The 25,441-nt window shown below is 43.0% G+C and overlaps 1 protein-coding gene and 1 long non-coding RNA gene across 4 annotated transcripts in view; one reads left to right on the forward strand and one right to left on the reverse strand.

The window, feature by feature from the left end:
• Positions 1–5,725: 5,725 nt before the first annotated feature.
• LOC119250398 (uncharacterized) lies at positions 5,726–18,223 on the reverse strand. Its single transcript, XR_005126286.2, has 3 exons — positions 18,137–18,223; positions 16,984–17,125; positions 5,726–5,859 (listed from the first exon to the last, which is right to left on the reverse strand). It is a non-coding gene; the product is annotated as an uncharacterized LOC119250398 (long non-coding RNA).
• Positions 18,224–18,534: 311 nt separating this feature from the next.
• TDRD12 (tudor domain containing 12) overlaps positions 18,535–25,441 on the forward strand; it is a 102,288-nt gene continuing 95,381 nt past the window's right edge. For all 3 annotated transcript variants that reach the window (XR_005126100.2, XM_054697060.1, XM_037516366.2), the window contains exon 1: positions 18,535–18,692. Coding sequence is in view for 2 of the 3 variants with exons in the window: in XM_054697060.1 (XP_054553035.1) it covers positions 18,669–18,692 (24 nt within the window). In the remaining variant the exon portion in view is untranslated. The remainder of the gene's footprint in view (positions 18,693–25,441) is intronic.

Consider the following 25,441-nt stretch of genomic DNA (forward strand, 5'->3'; position numbering starts at 1 on the left):
CCTACTATATTTTTTCAATTCTCTAATTTCCATTTAGTCTTTTGATACACTAGTTATTAAACATTTTTATTTTATTGGTAGATCTTCTTGACCTTCTCAATACAGCGTTATGTTTTGTTGCCACTTGCCTACTTTGACTATGTCCTTAAGTGTCTTTATCTTAGGACACACATCTCTATTCTGTCTGAGACACGCCCTTTTTTAATTCTTTTTTTTTTTTAAATATTAAATTTTATTTTTATATTCCCCCATACAATTGCAAACGCCCCATTCTGACCCCAATCCTTCCCCTCCCGCCCCCCACCCCCAAAAAGTGTCTCTGGTTCATAGTTTTTTGTTGATTTTGATTTTCACTTTCTTATATTCATTTTCCTGGTCCCTTATTTAAGTTTTCTAGATTCCTGCTATGAGTGAGACCATCCGGTATTTTTCTTTTTCTTTTTGGCTTATTTCGCTGAGCATGATCCCTTCCAGTGCCATCCATGTTGCTGCAAATTGCATGTGTTTATCTTTTTTGAATGCTGAGTAATATTCCATGGTATATATGTACCACATCTTCTTGATCCAGTCATCTATTTTTGGGCATTTGGGTTGTTTCCAAAGCTTAGCTATTGTAAACAGTGCTGCTATAAACATAGGAGTGCAGGTGCTCTTTGGAATTGATGTTTCTGTGTCCTTTGGGTAAATACCTAGGAGTGGAATTGCTGGATCATATGGAAGCTCTATGTTTAGTAGGTCCAGAAATCTCCACACAGCTCTCCATAATGGTTGGACCAGTTTGCACTCCCACCAACAGTGCACAAGAGTTCCTTTTTCTCCACATCCTCGCCAACATTTGTTGTTGCTAGTTTTTTTAATATGTGCCATTCTCACTGGTGTGAGATGGTATCTCATGGTAGTTTTGATTTGCATTTCCCTGATTACAAGTGATGTTGAACATTTTTTCATATGTCTGTTGGCCATTTGCATTTCCTCTTCAGAGAAGTTTCTTTTTAGCTCTTCTGCCCATTTTTTGACTGGATTATTTTCTTTGTTGTTGCTGAGTCTCATCAGCTCTTTGCAGATTTTTGTGATCAGTCCTTTATCATTAGTGTTGGGTGCAAAAATGTTCTCCCAGTTGGTGGGGTTTCTCTTTGTTTTTGTTATTGTCTCTTTTGCTGTGCAGAAGCTCTTTAATTTGATGTAGTCCTAGCTGTTTATCTTTCTCTTCACTATCACTGCTTTGGGTGATGTGTCTGTAAAGATGTCTTTGATGTGCAAATCCCGTAGTGTTTCGCCTATATTTCCTTCTATGTATTTTATGGTTTCAGGTCTTATGTCTAGTTCTTTAATCCATTTTGAGTTGATTTTTGTGTATGGTGTGAGGTAGTGGTCAAGCTTCATTCTTTTGCATGTAGCGACCCAGTTTTCCCAGCACCATTTATTGAACAAACTTTCTTTGCTCCAATGCATAGTCTTTGCTCCTTTGTCAAAGATTAGTTGACCATAAATCTGTGGGTTTATTTCTGGATTTTCTATTCGATTCCATTGGTCTGTATGTCTGTTCTTGTTCCAATACCATGCAGTTTTGATGATTATGGCTTTGTAGTATAGTTTGAAGTCTGGGAGTTTGATGCCTCCATTTCCTTCTTTTTTTTTCAGTAGAGCTTTGGCTATTCGGGGTTTTTGGTGATTCCATATGAATTTCATCAATAATTGTTCTATTTCTTTGAAGAATGCCATTGAGATTTTGATTGGAATAGCATTGAATCTGTATATTGCTTTTGGTAGGATGGCCATTTTAATAATGTTTATTCTTCCAATCCATGAGCAGGGGATGTCTTTCCGTTTCTTTGTGTCTTCTTCTATTTCTTTTAACAGTGTTTTATAGTTTTCTTTGTATAGGTCCTTTACCTCTTTTGTTAGATTTATTCCCAAATATTTGATTTTTTTTGTTTCGATAATAAAAGGGGTGGTTTTTTTGATTTCTTCTTCTTCAGATTTATTGTTTGTGTATAGGAAGGCTACTGACTTTTGCGTGTTGATTTTGTATCCTGCCACTTTACTGAATTGATTGATGAGTTGAATTAGTTTTTCTGTGGAGATTTTGGGGTTCTCTATGTATATTATCATATCATCTGCAAATAGTGATAGTTTGACTTCTTCTTTGATCTCCTCGTTAGTCCAGTGGTCTTCCAGTAGTGTGGCTTTTAATCTTTTTTTATTATTTTTTTTAAGATTTATTTATTTTATTTTTATACAAGAGCTGGGGTACATGCCAGAGGCATGGAAGGGTGAGAGGATTCACCAGACAGAGCAGGGAGAAGAACAGGCAGAAGAACTGCTGAAGGGAACAGCGGGTGAGACAGGAGAGGTCTGCCACACCACGCGGATATCTCCCTGGCTGGCCGGTATCTAACCCACGCTGCAGAGGCTGCGGATAGCTTCACAGCACTGTGCTCAACCGACTGCGTCACCTGGGAGGCCCCTACCATTATCTTCTTTTTTTTTTTTTTTTTTTTTAAAGATTTATTTATTTATTTATTTATTTATACAAGCACTGGGTACAGTCAGAAGCGCAGGAGGGTGAGAGAATTCACCAGAGTCAGAGAGGAGAGCAGAGCAGGCAGACTGACAAAGCACACTGCTGAGGGGAGCAGCGGGCGGCAGGAGAGGTCTGCACGGCAGGAGAGATCTGCACGCCATGTGGGACCCTTGCCTGGTGGCCGGGGATCGAACCGGTGCTGCAGAGACTGCGGGCAATTTCGCAACCCAGTGCTTAACCACTGTGCCACCGGGGAGGCCCCCCTGCCATTATCTTCTAACTGCCCAGTGTATTAACACTTCTCCTTGATATGCTTAGGGGGCTGATCCATGAATTCCTTAGATTTTCTGCTGGTATTAAGGGTGCCTGATTAGTAGACTGAGACAATCTTCAAATAACAATGTCATTATTTTCTTGTTATGTGTTTAGCTTGATGATTAAGATCAATTATGTTTAAAAGCAAATGGCATTAGTTACTGGGCTTACGAAATTGGAGGTCTGTTTTAGTTAATATTTAAGGACATTATGGAGCCTTGAAAAAAGCTTTAATTATTTTTATTCTGGAATGTTAATACAAATTGGTTAGTGTTGTAATTAAATGTTTATATCTGTAATTTTTTTTTACCTCTTAAGAGGAATAGTGTTTAGGGCCTCCCTGGTGGAACAGACGGTTGAGCGCCTCACTGTGAAGCTGTCCGCAGCCTCTGTAGCGCGGGTTTGATCCCGGCCGGCCAGTGAGAATCCCACATGGCGCGGCAGACCTCTCCTGTCTCTCCTGCTTCTCCCCTCAGCCTGCCTGTTCTATTCCTCAATCTGTCTCTGGTGAATCTTCTCACTCTCCCGCGCATCTGGCCTGTACCCCGGTTCTTGTATAAATAAATAAATCTTAAAAAAAAAGGAATAGTGTTTATTGATTAAAGTTGCAAAATAGTTAAGACACAAATTCTATTTCACATCTTTTACTGTATTTTGTATATTGAGTGTACATAAAATATATTTCATTTTTCATGAAATGTCTTAGTTTTCCTACCTATAGAGGTATTGATAAATAAAGTTTATGTGTATTATTTAATCCTGATTAAAGGAATACTTCTAGATCAATTATCAACCTGGGACACTGTTGCCTTTTAGGGGACATTTGGCATCTGAAAACAGTTTTGGTGGTTGTGACAGAGTTGTGGAAAGATACAATCAAATATCCTACAATGCCCACAACTGCCCACAACCAAAAATTATCTGGCTAAGGTTGAGAAATTCTGATCTAGAATAAATCTATCTTCTTCAGCAAATGTTTCAAATGTGTAAAATTTGAGAACCACAGATACTGTTGGCATTCTAGCTGGCTTCTGAATGTATAGAAAGTTCTCCTTAATGACTTTTGGTCTTGGGCATAGTCTTTGTTATGGAAAACAATATTATAGCCAGAAGAGCCCTCAATGAACACCATGATTGTGCCTGTGACACAGCTGAGAAACAGATTTACACAGCTAATAGCGTCTCAGCCAAGAGCAGAACCCGACTCCATGTGAAGCAAGTGACACCTGTTGCCAGTCCATAAAAGCAGAAATCTGAACACTTCGGCCCCCACTGCATCTTGGCATCACAGTTGCCAAGGAAATCACAATAAAAGCAAGACTGGGTGGAAAAATGCTTCACTCACAGAGCAAGAACATTTCCAGTAGTAGACTCCAGGGCCACCTGGTCCCTCACGGTCACTGACACAGGGCAGTTGGCCTGCACACACCTCTCTTACTGCAGTAGGTGGATCCTAGCTTTTCCCCACAGGGAACAGGTAGAGTAGTGGTCTTGGCGAGGTGCATGGGATGCACATGTGTGAGCAGAACAAAGGTGCACACGTTGAGTCTGAACCGGAAAAATTCCCATACAAGGTGACAAGTGCAGCACAGGCTGTGAGGCCTCTATCTCCCAGTGACAAACAGTTCCAGGTCCAAGGCCAGGAGAGGGTCCAGCCACGTTGTGGGTGACACTGCCTTTCCCAGTGCTCCGAACACAGTCCTTTTCACTGGAGTTATATATGCCTTTGGGTGATTTTAGGAGATGGTGATAAAGAAATGTTACTGGTTTTTCTTGCTAAAAGACATGTTTTGTTGTTGTTTTTAAATGTGAAAGAACCTCATCTCCCAAGAATTCCTTTTGGGAGATTGTCACATATTTCCTACCTAAGGTGATAGCCCTACAACCCTTTCTTCCAGCCCAAAATATTAGGGCTGTCCTCTTGAGCTGAAAGAGTATGTTGTTTTAGAGCCCAATTTGCTAGTGTTCCTCACATTTATTATAGGGTCTTTCTTACCTTGTGAAGGCCAGCTACCTGAGCCAATTCCTTTTCTCTACCTCTTCTTCTTCAACTCACTTTCTTGCCCATACTGATTTCCCTGTTTCATGCCATCCTGTCCAGGGCACAGCCAGGAAAATTTCTTTTCTACTGCTCTTTGCTCCCAATTAGTAACTGTTCCAGTCGTCGTTGTTAATTTCTTCCTTTTAACTGGACTGTAGGTGTTAGTGTCTCTTAATACTTGTTCTCAGACCTTCTTCTCTCTTTGGATGATACAAGTGATTTCCAAGATACATCCTGGAAAATGAAATTGTTTGGCCTCCATATTCTCTTTTCCCTTTTCACTGGCTGGAATTGGTGGTAACTGGAGCAGCTGCCTTGAGCCCAGTGCTAAGCCAGATGTTGTGGCACAACTGCCTGCCAGTTCTGGACTGCTTACCTCTTGCTCGTTAAGTTAGAGAAAACTATACTTTTATTTATTTTAGAATCTCCATTAAAACAGTTAACTTTGTTCCTAATCTTTATTTTTATCTTCTAAACACAGTCTTTTGTATATCAGAAACCTACCAGGTGTTCCGAGCTAGAAATCTTGGTCATTCTTGATTCTTTCATTTCTATATCTAGGTGACTAACAAATCCTGTTGATTTTATTACTCACAGTTATCTTGAATCTCCCCTCTTCTGACCTCTACACTGTTACCAACTTAGTCTAAACCACATTCATCTCTTCCTACCAACAGAGCATCTTCCTTTAAATTGGGAAAGTGATCTTGACAGTGAAATGTAAATCACATCCTCACTGCCCCATTAAAATCCTTCAATGACATTTTTTCACACTTACAAACTAAGTGTACAATGGCAACAAGACCCCACAGTTCTCGCTGATCTCATGTAACCCTCTCCCAGTATACTCGCATCAGAAGGCTCATCATTGCTCCTCAAAATTTTTTCCACTGCAGAACTGTTGCCTTTAGACAAACCTGAATTTATGAACTGCTTTTGTCCTTGGTTCTCTGTGTTACTGCATCCTCAAAAACAATTGCTGAAAAATGGCCAACAGGCATATGAAAAAATGTTCAACATCACTTGTAATCAAGGAAATACAAATCAAAACCACAATGAGATAACCATCTTACACCGGTGAGAATGGCACATATTAAAAAAACTAGCAACAACAAATGTTGGCGAGGGTGTGGAGAAAAAGGAACTCTCCTGCACTGCTGGTGGGAGTGCAAATTGGCCCAAGCACTATGGAGAGCTGTGTGGAGATTCCTCAACCTACTAAAGATAGAGCTTCCATATGATCCAGCAATTCCACTCCTAGGTATTTACCCAAATGACACACAAACATTAATTCCAAAGGGCACCTGCACCCCTATGTTTATAGCAGCACTATTTACAATAGCTAAGCTATGGAAACAACCCAAATGCCCAAAAAAAGATGACTGGATCAAGAAGATGTGGTACATATACACAATGGAATATTACTCAGCAATCAAAAAAGATTAAACACATGCAGTTTGCAGCAACATGGATGGAGCTAGAAAGGATCATGCTCAGTGAAATAAGTCAGAAAGTAAAAGAAAAATACCGGATGGTCTCACTCATAGCAGGAATTTAGAAAACCTAAATGAGGGACCAGGAAAAAAGACTAATTAATACAAAGTAAAAATCAACAAGCAACTATAAACCAGAGACACACTACAGGGGGTGGGGGGAGAGGAAGGATTGGGTCAAAATAAGGGCGGGGAGTGATTGTATGGGGAATATAACCAAAATGAAAATGCATACATTGTGCAAAAATGAAATATGATGTAAGAATTATATAAAACAAAATATTAAAAAAATTGCAGAAGATAGAATGGGCATGCAATATGTGGGTTATTGGCATATCTATAAGAAAATTCCAGAACAAATAGAAAAGCATTCTTTAGAAAAGATAGTTTTTTTGAGCTGAAGAAAAACTTTGCTCTTCAGATAAAAAGTCCTGTTGTAGTCAAAGCAAAACTAACAATACCTGAATGACATTTTGAGTTTCAAAGATAACCTCCAGATTTTCAGAACTCACAAAAGTACAAAATTAGGCTTCAGAGTGTGTGTACAGAATAACAGGATATACTGGACAGTATACATAACATTTTTTATAATAAATTTTATTTTTATATTCCCCATACAATTGCAACCCCCTAATTTTGACCCCAATCCCTCCCCTCCTGCTCCCTACCCCCCATAGAGTGTCTTTGGTTCATAGTTTTTTGTTGATTTTGATTTTCAATTTCTCATAGTTATTCATTTTCCTGGTCCCTTATTTAAGTTTTCTAGATTCCTGCTATGAGTGAGACCATCCGGTATTTTTCTTTTTCTTTCTGGCTTATTTCGTTGAGCATGATCCCTTCCAGCGCCATCCGTGTTGCTGCAAATTGCATGTGTTTATCTTTCTTGAATGCTGAGTAATATTCCATGGTATATATGTACCACATCTTCTTGATCCAGTCATCTATTTTTGGGCATTTGGGTTGTTTCCAAAGCTTAGCTATTGTAAATAGTGCTGCTATAAACATAGGGGTGCAGGTGCCCTTTGGAATTGATGTTTCTGTGTCCTTTGGGTAAATACCTAGGAGTGGAATTGCTGGATCATATGCAAGCTCTATGTTTAGTAGGTCCAGAAATCTCCACACAGCTCTCCATAGTGGTTGGACCAGTTTGCACTCCCACCAACAGTGCAGAAGAGTTCCTTTTTCTCCACACCCTTGCCAACATTTGTTGTTGTTAGCTTTTTTAATATGTGCCATTCTCACTGGTGTAAGATGGTATCTCATGGTAGTTTTGATTTGCATTTCCCTGATTACAAGTGATGTTGAACATTTTTTCATATGCCTGTTGGCCATTTGCATTTCCTCTTCAGAGAAGTTTCTTTTTAGCTCTTCTGCCCATTTTTTTTTTTTTTATAGAGGCATGTTTTTTATTTATTTATTTGTTTGTTTCTTTGTTTATACATGCACTGGGTACAGTCAGAAGCGCGGGAGGGTGAGAGAATTCACCAGAGCCAGAGCAGGGAGCAGAGCAGGCAGAAGGACCAAAGTACACTGCTGAGGGGAGCAGCGGGCGGCAGGAGAGGTCTGCGCGCCATGTGGGACCCTCCTCTGGTGGCCGGGGAGCAGCCGGGGATCGAACCAGCGCCGCAGAGGTCGCCGGCAGCTTCGCAACCCAGCGCTCAACCGCTGCGCCACCGGGGAGGCCCTCTTCTGCCCATTTTTTGACTGGATTATTTTCTTTGATTTTGTTGAGTCTCATCAGCTCTTTGCAGATTTTTGTGATCAGTTCTTTATCATTAGTGTTGTGTGCAAAAATGTTCTCCCAGTTGGTGGGATTTCTCTTTGTTTTTGTTATTGTCTCTTTTGCTGTGCAGAAGCTCTTTATTTTTTTTTTCCTTTTTTTTTAAATTTTTTTTTTATAGAGGCATGCTTTTATTTTATTTATTTATTTGTTTGTTTTGTTTATACATGCACTGGGTACAGTCAGAAGCGCGGGAGGGTGAGAGAATTCACCAGAGCCAGAGCGGGGAGCAGAGTAGGCAGAAGGACCGAAGTACACTGCTGAGGGGAGCAGCGGGCTGCAAGAGAGGTCTGCGCACCGTGTGGGACCCTCCTCCGGTGGCCGGGGAGCAGCCGGGGATCGAACCGGCGCTGCAGAGGCCGCGGACAGCTTCGCAACCCAGCGCTCAACCGCTGCGCCACCGGGGAGGCCCAGAAGCTCTTTAATTTGATGTAGTCCCAGCTGTTTATCTTTGCCTTCACTATCACTGCTTTGGGTGATGTAAAGATGTAAAGATATAAAGATGTCTTTGATATGAACATCACGTAGTGTTTCGCCTATATTTCCTTCTATGTATTTTATGGTTTCAGGTCTTATGTCTAGTTCTTTAATCCATTTTGAGTTGATTTTTGTGTATGGTGTGAGGTAGTGGTCAAGCTTCATTCTTTTGCATGTAGTGACCCAGTTTTCCCAGCACCATTTATTGAACAATCTTTCTTTGCTCCAATGCATAAATCTGTGGGTTTATTTCTGGATTTTCTATTTGATTCCATTGGTCTGTATGTCTGTTCTTGTTCCAATACCATGCAGTTTTGATGATTATGGCTTCGTAGTATAGTTTGAAGTCTGGGAGTGTGATGCCTCCATTCCCTTCTTTTTTTTGCAGGTGAGCTTTGGCTTTTCAGGGTTTTTGGTGATTCCATATGAATTTCATCAATAATTGTTCTATTTCTTTGAAGAATGACATTGAAATTTTGATTGGAATAGCATTGAATCTGTATATTGCTTTTGGTAGGATGGCCATTTTAATAATGTTTATTCTTCCAGTCCATGAGCAGGGGATGTCTTTCCATTTCTTTGTGTCTTCTTCTATTTCTTTTAAAAGTGTTTTATAGTTTTCTTTGTATAGGTCCTTTACCTCTTTTGTTAGATTTATTCCCAAATATTTGATTTTTTTTTGATAATAAAAGGGATTTTTTTTTATTTCTTCTTCTTCAGATTTATTGTGTATAGGAAGGCTACTGACTTTTGCGTGTTGATTTAGTATCCTGCCACTTTACTGAACTGATTGATGAGTTGAATTAGTTTTTCTGTGGAGTTTTGGGGGTTCTCTATGTATATTATCATATCATCTGCAAATAGTGATAGTTTGACTTCTTCTTTTCCTATTTGGATTCCTTGGATGTCTTTCTCTTGTCTTATTGCTCTGGCTAGGACTTCCAGTATTATATTGAAAAGCAGTGGTGAGAGTGGACATCCTTGTCTTGTTCCCGAATTTAATGGAATTGCTTTCAGCTTTTCACCATTGAGAATGATACTGGCTGTTGGCTTGTCATATATGGCCTTTATGATGTTGAGGTATGTTCCTTGTATCCCAAGAATTTCAAGGGCTTTTATCATGAATGGGTGTTGCACTTTGTTGAAAGCTTTCTCAGCATCTATTGATATTATCATATGGTTTTTATATTTCTTTTTGTTGATGTATTGGATAACGTTGATTGATTTTTGGATGTTGAACGATCCTTGTGTCCCTGGCATGAATCCTACTTGGTCGTGGTGAATTATCTTATGGATACATTGTTGGATTCTGATAGCTAAAATTTTATTGACGATTTTTGCATCAGTGTTCATTAGGGAGATTGGCCTGTAGTTTTCCTTTTTTGTGTTGTCCTTGTTCAGTTTTGGTATTAGTGTAATGTTGGCTTCATAGAACGTGTTTGGTATTGTCCCTTCCTTCTCAATTTTTTGGAAGAGTTTGTGAAGGATAGGCACTAATTCGTCTCTGAATGTTTGGTAGAATTCATTTGTAAATCCATCAGGTCCTGGGCTTTTGTTTTTGGGGAGGTTTTTGATTACCATTTCAATTTTGCTGCTTGTAATTGGTCTGTTTAGGTGTTCCATTTCTTCTTTATCTAGCTTTGAGTGATTGTAGAGTTGTAGGAATTTGTCCATCTCCTCTAGATTGTTGAACTTGTTTCCATATAACTGTTCATAGTAGTTACTGATTCTTTTGATTTCTGCTGTGTCCGTTTTGATTTCTCCTCTTTCATTTATGATCCTGTTTATTTGTGCTTTCTCCCTTTTTTCCTTTGTGAGCCTGGCTAGGGGTTTGTCTATTTTATTTATTTTTTCGAAGAACCAGCTCTTGGTTTCGTTGATCTTTTGGATTGTTTTTTTTTTTTTTTTCCAATTTCATTTATTTCTGCTTTGGTTTTTATTATTTCTTTTCTTCTACTGGTTTTGGGTTTTTTTTTTGTTGTTCTTTTTCTAGATCTTTGAGGTTTGAGATTAGGTTGTTTCTTTGAGTTCTTTCTTGTTTCTTGATGTGAGCCTCTATTGCTATATATTTTCCTCTTATCACTGCTTTTGCTGCATCCCATACATTTAGGATATTGGTGTCCTCCTTGTCATTCAATTCAAAGAATTTTTTAATTTCTTCTTTTATCTCCTCATTAGTCCAGTGGTCTTCCAGTAGTGTGGTTTCTAATCTCCATGAGGTAGGAGAGTTCCTTGCCTTCTTTTTATGGTTTATTTCTAGTTTGATGCCTTCATGGTCAGAAAAGATGGTTGGTATGATTTCAATCTTGGTGTATCTGTTGATGTTTGTCTTGTGCCCCTGTATGTGATCGATCCTGGAGAATGATCCGTGTGTGCTTGAGAAAAATGTGTACTCTGTTTTTTTTGGGTTTAGTGTTCTATAGATGTCTGTTAAGCCCAAACGCTCTAGGCCCTTTTTTTTTTATTATTATTTATTTTTTTATTTTTTTTTAATATTTTATTTATTTTATTTATACAAGCACTGGGTACAGTCAGAAGCGCGGGAGGGTGAGAGAATTCACCAGAGCCAGAGCGGGGAGCGGAGCAGGCAGAAGGACCGAAGTACACTGCTGAGGGGAGCAGCGGGCGGCAGGAGAGGTCTGCTCGCCATGTGGGACCCTCCTCTGGTAGCCGGGGAGCAGCCGGGGATCGAACTGGCGCCACAGAGGCCACGGGCAGCTTTGCAACCCGGTGCTCAACAGCTGCGCCACCCGGGAGGCCCACCTTTTTTTTTTTTTTAAATGAAGGGAAACATTTTATTTATTTATTTTTAAGATTTATTTATTTATTTATACAAGCACTGGGTACAGTCAGAAGCACAGGAGGGTAAGAGAATTCACCAGAGCCAAAGCGGGGAGCAGAGCAGGCAGAAGGACCAAAGTACACTGCTGAGGGGAGCAGCAGGTGGCAGGAGAGCTCTGCACACCATGCGGGACCCTCCTCCTGTGGCTGAGGAGCAGCCGGGGATGGAACTGGCGCTGCAGAGGTTGCGGGCAGCTTCGCAACCCAGCGCTCAACCGCTGCGCCACCGGGGAGGCCCTCTAGGTCCTTATTTAGAGATTTAGTTTCTTTACTTATTTTTTGTCTTGTTGATCTATCCATTGTTGATAGTGGTGTGTTGAAGTCTCCCACTACGTATGTGTTTTCTCTGATGTCTGTTTTCAGAGATGACAACAGTTGTCTGATATATTTTGGTGCTCCTTCGTTTGGTGAATATATGTTAATGAGTGTTATTTCTTCTTGAAGTATTGTCCCCTTGATCATAATGTAGTGACCCTTGGGGTTTCTTTTTATCTTTTTGAGTTTGAAATCTGCTTTATCTGATATAAGTATAGCTGTTCCTGCTTTCTTTTTTGGTCCATTTACTTGTAGGATTGTTTTCCATCCTTTAACTTTGAGTCTATTTTCATCTTTTGTAGTGGTGTTTCCTGGAGACAGCAAAAGGTTGGGTTTTGTTTCTTAATCCAGCCTGCGACTCTGTGTCTTTTTATTGAAGAGTTTAGTCCATTTACATTTAGAGTTAATATTTATATGTTAGCATCTGTATTTGCCATTGTGTTTGTCTTTCCTTTGATTTTATTTATTTATTCTTTTAATAACTTTTTTTGGGGGGGCCTTCTTTCGTTGTTATTCGTCCCTCTGAGGTTCTGGCTTTAGGATTCCTTGTAGTATTTTTTAGAGTGGGGGTTTAGTCGTAATGAAATTCCAGAGTTTCTGTTTGGGAAGGTCCTTAATCTTTCTTCATAGAGGAAGGAGAGCTTTGCAGGATAGAGTATTCTTGGTTGGCATCTGTTTTCTTGGAGTCTGTTGACTATGTCCCTCCACTCTCTCCTAGCCCATAGTGTTTCTTCGGAGAAGTCTGATGTCAGCCTGATTGGCTTTCCTTTGAATGTTATCTGTTTCTTCACTCTTGTCAGCTTCATTATTTTTTCCTTGTCCTGGATTCTTGGGAGCTTTACTATTATGTGTCTTGTTGTATTTTTCCTTTTGTCGTGGAAGTTTGGTGTTCTTCTTGCTTCTTGTATATCAATTTTCAGCTCCTTGTTCACATTTGGGAAGTTCTCTTCAATTATCTCCTTGAATATTTTCTCTGTTCCTACATCTCTCTCCTCTCCTTCTGGTAGTCCTCTAACTCTTATATTTCCTTTCCTCATGGAGTCAGATAGTTCCCAAAGTCTTCTTTTGTCTTTTTCCTTCGTACTTCTCTTTTCTTTTCTGTTTTGGTTCTTTTTATTTCTGTGTCTTCAAGAGTACTTATTCATTCTTCCATTTCATCTATTCTGCTTTCATTGCTTTTCCCAGAGTTCTTTAGTGCCTCCATTAATTCTTTGATCTCCTGCATTTCTTTTGCTTCCCTCTTTAGGGACTCAATTTCATTCTTCTGATCGTTGATTATTTTTCCCATATCATTGTTTTCCTTTATGAGTTCTGTCACTTTTTTAATCATGGCAATTTTAAATTCTCTTTCTGGAAGGCTCAGAAGTTCTTCCAAGTTACTGTCGTTGCAATCTGGGGGGGTGGTTTTCTTTTTGTGGTGTGCTTTTTTCCTGAGGAGTTGCTAGGTTGTGTGTGGTTCTTCTACTCCCTACTGCCTGTTTTCTAATTTGTTGTATGCATTAGGACACTGTGTTGCTGGGACTGGCCGGCATCTTGGGTGAGCTTCTCTGCTCCCCTCTGGCTCCTCCGGGAGCCATCTGTCGGTTTCAAGCAGTCTTTACTGAAGAAAGGTCCCTGTTCTAAAATGCCGATGTGGGGACCTACTCCCCTGTGCGCCTGGTCTGCCCTGGCGGTGGGTTCCCGCTCCCCCTCTGGGCTTGGACTGCAGGCCAGAAGGGGCCTGGCATGGGCGAACTTCCCCGCTCACCTCTGGCTCCTGAGGGAGCCTTCTGCTGGTTTCAGGCAGTCTTTACTGAAGAAATGTCCCTGTTCTAAAATGGCGATGCGGGACGCACTCCCTGCGCGTCCGGTCTCAGGCACACTCTTCTGCGCGCCCAGTATGCCCCAGCCGTGGGTGTCCTCTCCCCCTGTGGGCTCAGACTGCTGGTTGGAAGGGGCCTGGCGTGGGCTAACTTCCCAGCTCACCACTGGCTCCTCCGGGAGCCTTCTGCTGGTTTTAAGCAGTCTTTACTGAAGAAAGGTCCCTGTTCTATGGGGTGTTAGTGACTTTTTTTCTGGTCGCTAGGTGGCGCCAGAGATCTCTCCTAGTGTCCTTGGGGAGCTGTTTTTTTCACCCCGTGGGACAGGAAACAGAGTGGGAATGGTAGGGAAAACCTCAACGGCTTTGGGGTGCTGTGTCTGCCTTGTGCCCCACCATCATGGGGAACCCACGCCCCGAATTTCGTGTCCCGGGTCTCAGTTCCAAAGCCCTCAGGTCCAGGACGCGGGCTGTAGCCCAGTTCAGTGTCCGCAGAAATGGCGCCTTTTGCACCCCGCTCCCGTGTCTGGGCGCCTGGTTTCTGATTACTCAGTGAGGGACTTTCACCTCAGTGAGGGCCCCCGTGCGTCTCCCTGCAAGCCTAAGTCGCAGGCGTGGGTAACTGGGCAGCCACGATCCGCGTTTGCTTTTCAAGCGCGCCGCTTTTCCGCGCAAGCTTACACGCTGGCCCGGGGTTGTGTGCAGGTCTCCGGGAGTCTCTGTTTTTCTCTAATGGCTCCTGGAGCCATTTGCTCACCTCCGTGGCAAATCCTGCAGGGTTCTCCACAGCTCCAGTTCACGGTGTGTGGTGGCTGAAATAGTTCCTTTCCACTCACAGTTCTGCTTGATGCGTAGTTTGTTCTTGTTGGTTGTTTTAGTTTGTTTTTTCTTCCTTTCTGTTGGTCGGAGAGTGCCGACTTTGTGGGTGGGGGAGGGTAGCAGGGTTCTGAGCTTTCCTCCCTTCTAGTCCTCTTTTATGGCAACTTTCTTCTTCGGGTAGTTTGCTGGAGTCGTCCATTTATCTTCCGTGTCCCAGTTCTCACTGGGACCTGTCGCTTTTCCTCCCTATTAACTTTTTTTTAATGGGAGATCTTACTCGCAGCATTTCCTCACCGCCATGTTGATCCGCCCACCACCAATCAAATTATACATAACATTTTGAATGTGAAGGATGTGTGTGCTCAATACTACAATTGTGTGAAAGCTACAGAAGTAATTCTCATTTATACATGCTCTTGAAATATAGCAAACCAGGAGAAATAAAGGGAACTGCCCAGTTGGAGAATTTTTGCTTGTGCACTTACGAATACAGGACACAGAAATAAAAAGGATTTGTTTACATACTAAAGGAAGAGGCTAAATGGAGAGAATTTATAAGCTGGCACATCTCCTACCCCAGAGAGCACCCATTGAGCAGACACTGAGGTCTAAGCTAAAGCCGCATGAGCAAGCTGGTGACTTCTCCAAAGACGCCCCTCCAAAGACACCAGCAGTTTAACTGTCCAAAAGACCCAGCTCTACCCCATTTGCTCAGCAGCCCTCACTTGAGGTGGAGTCTGGAAAGCAACACCTTCTACCATTGACTTGACATCGTGCAGTAGAATCTAGAAAGCTCCACTTTCTACCACTGAGCTGGTTGGGAGCGCCACCCACTGGCTTGGAGGTTGTTCCTCACTGCCATCTTATATCCTGGCAAACAGAAGAAGAGTGGTGTATCACACTTCCAGGCAAATCTATAGTAATCAAAACACTATGATAATGGACCAAAAACACATGTAGATAATGGAGTAGAATTGAGAACTGAGAAATAAACCAACATTTATATGGACCGTTAATCGATGACAAAGAAGCCAAGACTATCCATTGGAGAAAGGAAAGCCTCTTCAATAAATGCTGTTGGGAAAACTGGAGAGGTACATGCCGAAGAATGAAACTATCTCACACCAGACACAAAAATTAATGCAAAATGGATAAAAGTCTTGACTGTAAGACCCCAAATCATAAAATACTTGGGAAAAAATCATCATCAAAACACAGGCACCAGTGATGTCTTTGTGTGTTTGTCTCCAACGGCAAGAGAAACAAAAGATACTATAAACAACTGGGACTCTGTCAAACTAAAAAGTTTCTGCACACTAAAACAAAAAGACACCTTACTGAATGGGAGAAAATATTGATATTTGCACACCATACATTTGACCAGGGGCTAATTGCAAAGAGCTACAATAAACTCATACAATTCAGCTATAAGAAAATAACCCAGGTGCCTCCCTGGTGGTGCAGGTAGTTAAGTGTGACGCTGTGAAGCTGTCTGCAGCCTCTGCAGTGCCAGTTCAATCCTCACCGGCCATGGAGCAACCCACATGGCACGGCAGACCTCTCCTGTCTCACCCACTGCTCTCCTTAGCAGTGTATCTCAGTCAGTTTGCCTGTTCTGTTCCCCACTCTGTCTGTGGTGAATCCTCTCACCCTCCCACACATCTGGCCTGTACCCCAGTTCTTGTAGAAATAAATCTTTAAAAAAAAAAAAGAAAACAACACAATCAAAAACATGGGCAGAAGAGCCAAATATGCACTTCTTGAAAGAAGTTACACAGATGGCCAACAGGCACATGAAAATGTTCATTATCATTTATCAGGGAAATGCAAATCAAAATCAAAAACACACACACAAAAAAGCCCAGTAACAAATGTTGAGGAGGAGGTGGTGAAAAAAAATGAAACTTCCTAAAACTATTAGGTTTAGTCTGATCCAGTCCCTATGAAAACGGTATGGCAATAACTCAAAATCTTAAAAATGGATCTACCATATGATCCAGAAATTCTACTTTTATATAGCTACCAAAAGAATACAAAAATGCTGATTTGAAGGGATACATCCATTCCTTTGTTCATTGCAGTACAATTTACACTAGCCAAGTTATAGAAACAACCAAAGTGCCCAAACACAGATAGACTAGGAAGATGTGGTCTATACACATGGAATATTACTCAGCTATTAAAAAGATAAAATATTGCAATTTGTAACAACACAAATAGAAATGGAAGGGATTAATCTAAATGAAATAAATCAGAAGGGGAAAGATAAATATGGTTTCACTCATATGAGGACTATAGAGAAGAAAAATGAAGTGTAAGATAAAACCAAATCAGTAACAAACTGTAGAATCTGACAGAATTGAGGCTACCTGAGGGAGAGGGGTAGGGCACATAACTGACTGTGATGGTGGATTCTTGCTGCCTTGGTGGTGGCTGTGGTGTGGCAACAATGCATCCTATGCCTCTGGATAACATACAAGGTTGTCAATCAATGTTACCCCATTAAAATAAACAAACAAACTTCACACTAGCAAGGGGTAAAATGAGGGTATAAGAAAGATTACAGAAATAGACACTTACCCCTTTAGCCTTAAGGGGCTGGAGGTGCAAGGTGGTGATTCCCACTGCAGTGGTCTTAACTAGTCATTCCAGTGTGACATTTTTTCATACTCTGTGCCAGGTTGTGAAAAAGTTTGGGAAACTCCATGTTGTAGCATGGGATCTAGTCAAAAGAAAAATATGTTGACCCCACATTAAGAACAGGGAGAAGCTCTATACTTTCTTTGATGCCCAGTAATATATCTGCTACCTCCGATTTAAATCAGGTTTGGCCGATGACATCTCTCTGACATGATCTGGCTTTCAGGAGAGCTGGCCCTGCCAGGTGCTGCCACTGATAGGGGCAATCTGTTCAGACCAATTCCGCAGCTGGTGAACTTCACAAACTCTGCAGCTCTTTTTCCTCCTGACTAGCACTCAGCATATAGCACCTCTTCAAGTCTGCCTAAGACTTTAAACACATGACCTCGTGAAATAAAACTTATTTTTTAAACTGAAGCTTATGTGAGCTTGGTTTTCCAAATATAAAACCCCACAACGTCTATAGTCTCTAAAAGCCAGTGGGATCTTTTGCCATCTTGATTTCTGTCCTGGTAAATTAATACATTTTGGCATTTAATACATTTGGCAATTAATACCTTTGGGCTTAAGAAAGTCTGTTTTTTCACAATTGAACCAGTAAAGAATTACTCTGTAAAACTACCCAGACTCAGTGCCTTTAAGTGCTGGTTCTTTCAATTTTTTAAGGAATACTATTCCACGTTTCTCTTCTGTGTCGGCTTATTCACGTTTTGGAGACATTCCTGAGACTATAATAAAAGCTAATCCTCCTAATGCCTCTTGGGTACCCTTTGTTTCACAGCGCAAGTGTTCATCCAATTCTGAGAACCTGAATACCCAGTTTTCAGGTAAGAAAACAGAGGCTCCCAAGTGCTTAGAGAGCCCAGTGACACCTCACTAAGAAGAAAAAATACACATTGGGGCAGAACCCCGGCCCATCAGTCTGTAGTTGGCAAGAATGCCAATATCCAGGACTTACAGGGTCCTGCCAAGTTGTGGGGGCCCATGGGTGAGAAAATGGGCAGGAGCCTTTCGAGAACAGGAGGTGCGTGCAAATGTTGCCAGCAGGCCCTGAAGACCCGAGGATCAGTGGCTGCCCAGGAATCTTCCTTACCCCAAAGCCTGGAGTGGACGTGAGCCAGGAGGGCGGAAGAGCAATGGCATCCCGGCATCAATGCGAGCAGGGCCACCCCGGGCCCAGGGCGGGGGAGTGGGCGGGGCGTGAGTCACGTGGTGATCTCCCAGCAGGCTCTGCGCGCCCCGCCCAGCTCGCCCCGCGCGCCCGGGCTTGCCCGCGGTGCGACACCTCAGGCGGTTGGCCAGGCCGTTGGCCTCTCTCGAGCTTTCTGGAAGCCTCGAGGCGGGCGGTGGGAGTTGGGCGGCGGAGCGAGGTGCGGACACTGGGCGCGCCCGTGGCGGCGTCCGACTTGGAGGGCCGAGCGCGTCGCCTGGGGCGCATGGCGGGGCCGGCCGGAGCAGGCCGCGCGAGGGTGGCGCCAGCCTCAGGCTGGCCTGGCGGCGGCGGCCCCGGGCGCCTGGAGACCGGCCTTGCCCCAAAGTGTTTTCCGTGCAGCCCCGGGAAGACCAGAAACGGGGTGCCGCTTCCCAGGCCGAGTTCGCCGGATGGGCGCGGCGGCGCGGGGAAGATGCTCAAAGTCCTGGTGCTGAAGGTGAGCGAGCGAAGCGCAGCCCGCCGAGGGGATGCGGCCCTGTGGGGTGACCCCGGCCCGCACTCCCGATAGGCGGCGTGAAATTTGAGTTCAAGCGTGCTGCACACTCCCTTGGGGATATAGTTAGCGTGCAAAGTTACGCGTTTCTCCAAAATTAAGATTTAGGTGGGTGTCCTGTATCTGTTTACTGACTGCGGCACCTTCGGGTGAAGGACGTAGAGCAGCCCTCGCATGCACCCGGACTGGGTTGGCGCTCGGTGAAGGCGCCCTCGTGCCCCTGGTCCCGTGATTATGGGCGCCGTGACCTGTGATCTGGTCCCCTTCCCCTATGTGTGTCCTCTCGCCAGGGCCCCTTGGGGTTCCTGCCCTTAAACTGGGGGTGGGGAGAACCTCTATCTACCCCTCCTGGTCCTGTATGTTCTGATGTTCCAGCAGCTCCCTGGCGGACCCCTGCCCGACCCTGGTGGTCTCTCTTCAGGGCCTGGAATCAGAGATGGGGCGCACAGTAGGGTTTCGCTCCCAGGGGCCTGAAGAGAGCCCCAAATCAGCTGATGTTTCATCTTTGAGTCAGGTGAGGACTTGTTGGCCATGTAGGCGGTAGGGAAGGCAGTGGGTGGCCACCATGTTACTTGGAGGAAGGAGTTTATAAACCTTCCAGAAATTTCCATTACTGGGCAAAGAAAATAGAAATCACTGTTTAGAAAATCATGCAGAAGTGGGCAGAGGAGAGAGCTGTAGCCAATGAAGGAATTTTTTAAAGTCATCAACTTTCCTGCTCCTGTTTTATGTGAACAGAGATGCACACAGCTGCCTCTTGCAGGGGATTGGCTTGGGGACTTTTAGGGGTTTAAAATCCAACTGGCAAGCTCTTCAGCCAGGCAAGGAAGAGACAGGCTCATTCTAGATCCTGCCAGATGCAAGCCCTGCTGGGCAGAACAGGCCTGAGGAGTTGGATTCTCACCCCTTGAGGTTGGGAATCCCCCTGTTTTCACTGGGACTCGAAACCCACTGAAACCCCTTCTCTGCACTGGGGGGTCTGCCCCCACTTCTGACCCTTATTACTCTTCTCACACCCAGCAAATTTTCTGTCCAATATAGGAGCATTTCCTCAAGTGTGGTACAGTTACCAGTTGTAGTTTTCCAGATTAATTAAGTTTTTATGTGGAAGAAGTTTCCCCCCAAGTGTCCATCAGTAGATGAATGGATAAACAAAATGTGTTATATCTGTAAAATGGAATATTAGTCTTAAAGAGGAAATTCTGACTCATGCTACAATATGGACAAAACTTGAGGGCATAATATGTGCAGTAAGTCAGATACAGAAGGATTAATATTGCGTGATTCCACTCATGTGAGATACCTTCAGAAGTCAGATTCATAGACAGAATGAAATGGTGTTTTCCAGAGACTGAGGGGATGAGGAATGATCTAATGAGTGTAGAGTTTTGAATTTTGTTAAGATGAATAACACTTTGGAGCTGGATGGTGGTGATGGTCTAAGAGCCCTCTCTTGCTCTTGGTTCTGGGAAGATACCAGGGGCCCCTAGCTGCGTGGCATTAGCCTGGGCTATGCCACGGTTTGATGGCCCACCCTGGTGCGGCTGGGTTTGGGTTTTAGGAAGAAAACACACAGTTTTGAAGACGTGTGGGTCAGACTTTAACCTGGCTAGTGCCATTCAGATACAGCCGGGCTTGCCTGCCCAGCTCGGTGTAGGGCAGGGTAGACATGCTGGTGCAGTTTTGAATCCTGAGCTAGTTTGTTTTTTTATGCATACAAGAACTGGGGTGTAAGCCAGAGTTGCGGGGGATGAGAGGATTCACCAGAGACAGAGGGGGAGCAGAACAGGCAGATTGATTGAAATACACTGCTGAGGGGAGCAGCGGGTGAGGCAGAAGAGGTCTGCTGCGCCATGTGGAAAGCTCCCTGGCTGGACTGGGCCTCAAACTCATGCTGCAGTGGTTGGCAATAACTTGATAGTGATGTCTTTAACCCCTGCACCACCAGGGAGGCCCCCGAAATAGTTTTGAAAACAGACCAGGTCTGAGCTCCCACTGGCACCTGTCAGGTTCAAAGCCTGCACCATATCAATCAAGTCTTGGAAATAACTGGTTTGGAAAATGGACCCATCAGGTTTGAAAGGTGGGTATCCATGGGGGTTGGGGGGGGGGAGCTTATAAGCACAGGTTTCAGAGACTAGGAGACTTGCCTTCAGAGAGGCTTCAGTCGATTTGGAAAAAGCTTTAGGGAAACTATTCCAGAGAGGTTTCAGGAAGTTTCATGGGGAAACCTGGCTTGAGTCTCACCTGAGAAGAACCTGACACAGCCCCTTGCAGACTTTTGAGACCCCCTCTTCAGTGCATTCATTAGGAGTGTCCCTGGCCTATGCCCGACATCTCTAAAGAGCTATCAACACTGGTGCCATGGTCCTATGACATAGCCACTGAGAGCTGTGTGGTCTGGCATCTGCCACTGCCCAGCTGCTCCTCATTGCTGCAGTGATGCTGCAGTGCCACCTGTGACTACCTCCATCTGCCACAGATTAGTTGGATCCTGGCTCACCGCTTACCAGGGTACCACCAGTTCCAGGTTCTGATTGGAGTACAACACCATCTTGCACAAGCAACTTTTAGTTTATATGACTGGGCGCTCTCTGGGGTAGTACAGATGGTCACTTGTGACCTTAAGGAACTCTTTGCTTATTTCAAGCGACCTTTGTAAATAAACCCTGTTGTCGCAGCCTGAAATTGTGCCATGTCAAGACGTAGAAATAAAAACATAAGTAGCATTACAGACTTGTTAGGATGAGACAAATGACTTAAAATATATCTTAAGAAAGCAGCCCAGAAACCATACAGTTGTGTCTGAAAAGAGCAAGACAGAGTGTAGTGAGACCCGAATGAGAGTCGTGTAAGGGCTTGTTCTTTGGGGAGGCACAGGTGAGAAACATTAGTCATGCTGTCCTTGGTCAGAAAAGTGATTGCCACTGAAGCAAGCCCAGGGCCTTGGTTTCTATAGTCAAGCCATGTTTAGTTGACAGCACTATTTACGTTTCAGAACAGCTTAGACAATGGGCCCTTGAAGTGGACAGCTTGTACCAGTGTTGTCATAAAAATGGAATTGTGTGTATAGAATCATACCGTAGTGTATAGCCTTTGAGTCTGGCTTCTTTGACTTAGTATGATGAATTTGACACCCATACTGGTCCAAGTGTTCGTTGCTTATTGTATTCTATTGGAAGGACATGCCACAATTTGTTTATATAGTTATTAATTGAAGGCCATTTGAGTTGTTTGCAGTTTGGGGGGATTGTAAAATAGACTGCTGTAAACTTATGTGAAAACAAGTTTTCATTGCATGGGTCATAACTAGGTTGGGATTACCTGTATGCTTAACTTCATCAGAAACTGTTTTGCGTTCCTATCAGCAGTGCATAAGAGTTGCTGTGCATCCTCATAGCACTTGTCATTACCAGTTTTATAAATTTTAGCCATTCTGTAGGTGTTTCATGGTATTATGGTTTTAATATGCATTCCCTAATGACAATTCATGTGTTAATTATCTTTTCACTGCTTGTTTACCATCTCTCTAGCTTTTTTGTCAAGTATCTATTTCAGTTTGCCCATTTTTCTAATTAGGTGGTTGGTTTGCTTGAGTTTTAATTTGAGTCCTTTATATATTCTGGATAAAGCTTTTTATTAATAATGTGATTTGCAAATATTTTCCCAATTTCATTTGACTGTTTTTCAAAGAACAGTTTTAAATTTGGATGAAAGTCATTTTATCAGTTTTTGTTGTACACGCTATACTTTTTTTTTTTTTTAAAGATTTATTTATTTATACAAGCACTGGGTACAGTCAGAAGCTCGGGAGGATAAGAGAATCCACCAGAGCCAGAGCAGGGAGCAGAACAGGCAGATTGACGAAATACACTGCTGAGGGGAGCAGTGGGCACGGCAGGAGAGGTCTCCGTGCCATGTGGGACCCTCGCCATTGGCCATGGATCAAACCAGCACTGCAGAGGCTGCGGGCAGCTTCACGCCACCAGGGAGGCCCTACACAGTATACTTTTTTTTAAAGATTTATTTTATTTATGCATACACTAACTGGGGTGTAGGCCAGAGATGTGGGGGGGGGTGAGAGGATTCAACAGAGATAGAGTGGGGAGCAGAACAGGCAGATCTACTAAAAAACACTGCTGAGGGGAGCAGCAGGTGAGACAGGAGAAGTCTGCTGCGCTATGTGGATCAGCTCCCTAGCTGGGAATTGAACTAACGCCACAGTGGTTGGCAATAGCTTGATAGCACTGAGACTTTTAACTCCTGTGTCACCAGGGAGGCCCTACAATATATACTTTTGATGTTGTATGTAAAAAATCTTTGTTTACCCTGCAGTGACGAAGTTTTTCCCTATGTATTCTCTTAAGAATTTTATAGTTTTATATTTTGCATTCGGGTATATGATCTGAGTTTTTTCCCGCATAAAATATTTTAATTTATTAATCCTCATGAAACACATATACAGTGGCCACAGAAAAAGTCACTGCAGAATCTTTACTCTTTTTTCCCCCAGTACCACTCAGGCCTTTGCAGTCCTCCTGGCTTTATCCTTGTTCTAGTGTTCCTTTTGCTGTCGGGTTGTTTTTTGTTTTTGTTTTTGTTTTATGAGTTATTTATTTTTTTCACACAGACTCTATCCTGAAAATCTGTGTTTGGGTTCATCTTTCTTTGTGTCATCCAGGGTTTCATAAATCATGCCCAAATCAGTAGTCTTGAAACGGGCAATCAGGGAGGGAGGCCAGGTGGTAGGATGGAATGGCCTATGCACCTGCCCAGGCTCTGAGACAAGAGCGCCACCAAAAGGCTGAAAACCAAAAGCAAGGACGATAGCAAGACAATACCCACACAGTAGGGGCCTGTGGGCTATGGCCAAACAAAGGACAGTGCCTAATAAGAGGACAGGTCTCTGTGGGTTCTTACCCACACGCCCAATTGCAGGCTCCAGGAACACAAACTATGGGGTTTATCTTACAAACCGGAAACAAAACAAAAAGCTTACTGTAGTCACTGGTGGCTGGTTGTCTCACCCAGATAGTGTCAGTGATGGTTGCTGCCAGTCACCAGGAGTGCCCGACAGCGCTGGCCAGTAATGATGGTCATGACTGATCCCCCAGAGGCTATGTCAGAGACACCAAGTGTTGACAGCTCTATGTGAGTTGTTGGGCTACACCAACAACAAACAGCTCTTTGAAACACCAGGCCTAGGGCCTTTGATGCTCTTTTCAGGTGATGGCAAGACCAGAGGCCTCTCTGCAGAGGTCTTCAGCTTCTCTTCCCTCCTTGGAGGTCAGCTGCCGGATGCTGCTTCTTTCTTTGGAAGCCAGGAATAGAGTCTTCCCCTTCTTTCTTCAGGGGCTGGAACCGCCCGTCTTTCAGCTACCACCCACCCAGACTTATATCCTCTTTCAGGATGCCCCACCCACAAGTCTGATTGGACCATTTTTCAATCCTGTGGCTGATTGGACCATTTAGCACCAGTCATCTCATAGCTTGCACCTGATTGGTCCATTACATGATCCAGGAAGTACGCAGTTAGATAAAAGAACTCTGAGAAGCAACTACAACAACAGACAAAAATGGCAGTTGCTGGGCTCTGAGGAGCAACTGCCACAACTGACTTCTGGTGGAGCAGCAAGGTGAGAGAACGCTGCTGCTGGCTCCTACCACTGAAGCGGCTGGGTCCTGGTAACAGTCTTGCCACCTCGAAAATGGGTTCTGAATCCAAATACAGAGATGACATCTGGGTCATCTTGTGCATAGTAGTTTTTCCTGAACTTCTGTCTTGGTACTGTTGCCTTCCCAGTTTTCTTTCCACTGAAGTAGTGGATCATGAACTCATTGGTCCAGGTGGTTACTGTTTGTTTTTTTTTTTTTTTTTTTTTTTTTTTTGCATAAGGATATCTAATTTTTCCAGCATCATTTGTTGGGGCGGGGAGGGGGGAGGTGCTATTCTTTTCCTGTTGAATTGCCTCCACACCTTTATTGGGAAATCAGTAGACCATATATGTGTAGGTTTGTGTCTGCCCTATTGATTTATGTAACTCTGCTTTCTGTAGTGCCACAGTTTCCTGATTACTGCAGCTTTATAGTAAATCTTGAAATCAGGTGGTGTCATTCCTCTATCTGTGTTATTCTTTTTCAGAATTATTTTGGATATTCTAATTCCTTTCAGTTTCTAGTATAAAATTCATAATTTGTTGATTTCTGTGAAATGACTTCCTGGAATTGAGTTGTATTTATAGATCACTTTTGGGGAAATCCACATCTTAACCATGCATGGACACAGTATATCTGCACTAAAGGTCATCTTTTTTTCTTTTTTATCAGCATTATGTACTTTCAGCATACAGATCTTGCATATATTTTATTAAACTTATTCCTAAGTAATCCCCCTTTTTCATGCTGTTGCCAATGGAATTTTGTTACCCGTTGAAATTTCCAAATTTCATTGCTGGAATATAGAATTACAGTTAAGTTTATTGTATGATCTCCAACCTTGCTAAAGTCATTAATTCTAGCATATTTTTCTGGAATCTTTAGGATTCTCTGTGTGGATAATCATGCTATTTGTGAAAAGAGGCAATTGTTTTTCTTCTTGACAATCTTTTTGTTTTCTGACTGTGCTGACGAGGACCTTTCCAGTACAGTGTTTCATAGGAGTCATAGGAGTAGGGAGCACACCACTAGTAAAT

This window comes from Talpa occidentalis, unplaced genomic scaffold, assembly GCF_014898055.3.
Source record: "Talpa occidentalis isolate TD23 unplaced genomic scaffold, MPIMG_talOcc4v2.1 talOcc4.17, whole genome shotgun sequence".
Lineage (NCBI taxonomy): Eukaryota > Metazoa > Chordata > Mammalia > Eulipotyphla > Talpidae > Talpa > Talpa occidentalis.